The sequence below is a fragment of the Nematolebias whitei genome, chromosome 7, assembly GCF_014905685.2.
Source record: "Nematolebias whitei isolate Nwh7 chromosome 7, NemWhi1, whole genome shotgun sequence".
Lineage (NCBI taxonomy): Eukaryota > Metazoa > Chordata > Actinopteri > Cyprinodontiformes > Rivulidae > Nematolebias > Nematolebias whitei.
In genome coordinates this window covers 3,738,184-3,740,260 of record NC_056504.1, presented here as the reverse complement: position 1 = coordinate 3,740,260, position 2,077 = coordinate 3,738,184, and the positions used below count along the sequence as shown (strand labels likewise).

Sequence of the window (2,077 nt, the reverse complement as noted above, 5' to 3'; positions counted from 1 at the left end):
ACAAGAAGAAATCCTAATAAACACGTGCACGTGATATCTGTATCAATCACAAACCATAACTGCAGAGTTGATTCTGAATTGGACGTTTGCATCCAACCTGAGGAGCTCTTTTTGTTTTCTCAAGTGAGGTTTCAACCAATCCTACTAGGGGAGGAGGAGAACATTTGCAAAAAGTCCATGTGACGAGCAGCTAGCTCATCCAATTAGGAGAACCGTTGTCATTCAAACAAACCAATGGGAGCCTCAGACTGCAGCCTCGCTCCAATTAGAGTTTGTGGGGGCGGGGCTTGTTCTCAAAGGCCCGCCTCCTTCATGTCGTGGGTTTGGTTGCACACAAGCTGCAGTTTCAGTTTGTTTTATTCACCATTTTGAGTCGTTCAGAGGAAAAAACAGGATATTTGTGTTTTGTGGACAGTAAGCGAAGCCTGTGTTGTTTTTCACTCGCCATCTTGGACGGTGGAGACGTGCGCCAGCCTCGCTCCTCTTGGTGTTTCACAGAGCGGGAATCCATTTATTCCCCCCCTCCCCGTGTGTTGCTTTTTCTTCTCCCCCTCTTTCCCCTCGCATCAGTGTTCCTGCAAAATGTCCAGACCCGTGAGGTAGGTGTGCTAATGTCTGCTCTCTGTATGAACAGCCGCGCTGCTGCTCGCGCGTGCTGCTCGGGCACGCGGTTTACACCATGTTAGACCTGCGCCTCTCTGGCTTATTTCATTAAAAATGAACACGGGACGGGTTAGAGAGCTTCCCTGCTGCGTAGTGAGCCTGTGTCCGTCCAACATGGACCCGGGTCGGTGTACTCTCCATGTCCAACATGGGGGCTCGCTGTTGGCTGCTAATGGAGGCCGAGCGGAGAGCGTGTGGAGGTTTTAACCCGCCGCGGCTCGGTTTCAGCTTCTTTTTACTACATTTCAACGGACAATGAGAACATGGCTGCTCGCTCGTCCGGGGCAGGATTCAGACTACAGCTAAAGCCCTCAACGGAAAACGGAGCCCCCGGAGGAGGTGGCTGGCCTCGGGTCTTTTGTAGTTACCGCGCACTCTGGCCGGGCATGCCGTCGCCATTACAGGCCGTGGTGCTTCAACAGCTGCAGGAGTAACGAGTTATTGTTTTATTTATTTTGCTACAACGTTAAACAATAAGGTTTGTTAACGGTCAGTTTAAAGGAGAGGAATGTGAGAATAGCAGCTACGTTTTCAACTGTCGACTGTAAATTAACTGCTGGCTGATGTCAGAGGAGGCGGGAGCGCCACAGAATGACCACACCCCCTTCACCCCGGGTTCTCTGAGCCCCGCCCCCTGGGATGAACAGGAGGCGGGGCTCACAAAGCCCCACCCCACGGGACAGGAGGCCCTGGGTGCCCTACATCCATCCGTCTGTACATCCATCATTATGCTTTATATGGTTTCTGCTCACATTTCTACTGCATCACATGATCCTCTGCTAAATAAGAACCACTTTTCCTTTGTGTCTCTGTCAGCAAAATATCCAAAAGTCTGTCCTTTGTTCTCTTATCTTTAAGTGGCAAACAATAAATGATCGTTTATTTTTTGCTTATTTTTTTTATCTGATGCGAAAAATCTTGTTCATATACAACTTGTTTATACTTTGCTCCTATCAAAAATATGAAATGGCGAAGCAGACCACTGAACAGAACTTGGTTTTAATTAGGGATGCTCCGATCAGGTTTTTTACTGCGGACCACCAGTACGGATCACATGCGTTGGCTGTAAACCTTTTGATTTCGTTAAGGTGAGTGCTACTTGCTACATGAGCTGGAAAATAGGAAGCATAAAATCACATTAATTTGGACAAAACATGTTTTTATTTACTTCTTCAAGACAAAAAAACAAACAAACTTGCATGCACAATACAGCAACTATTGCACCAAAAGGACAACTGAAAAACACTTACATGGACCTGCTATCAGTAACAGGATATTTAACAGATTGTAATCATTAAGGCTCTCAACAGGCTAAATAGTGCATAAAGTCATAAATCTATAAACATTGTTTACAAACACACACACACATATATATATATATATATATATATATATATATATATATATATATATA

At 45.6% G+C, this 2,077-nt stretch overlaps 1 protein-coding gene across 1 annotated transcript in view; it reads left to right on the top strand.

Moving 5' to 3' along the window:
• The first annotated feature begins 311 nt into the window (after positions 1 to 311).
• The window catches only part of nucks1a (nuclear casein kinase and cyclin-dependent kinase substrate 1a), a 43,357-nt gene continuing 41,591 nt past the window's right edge, over positions 312 to 2,077 (top strand). Inside the window, exon 1 of the mRNA XM_037679076.1 lies at positions 312 to 599. Within this exon, the coding sequence (XP_037535004.1) occupies positions 583 to 599 (17 nt within the window). The 5' untranslated portion in view covers positions 312 to 582. The remainder of the gene's footprint in view (positions 600 to 2,077) is intronic.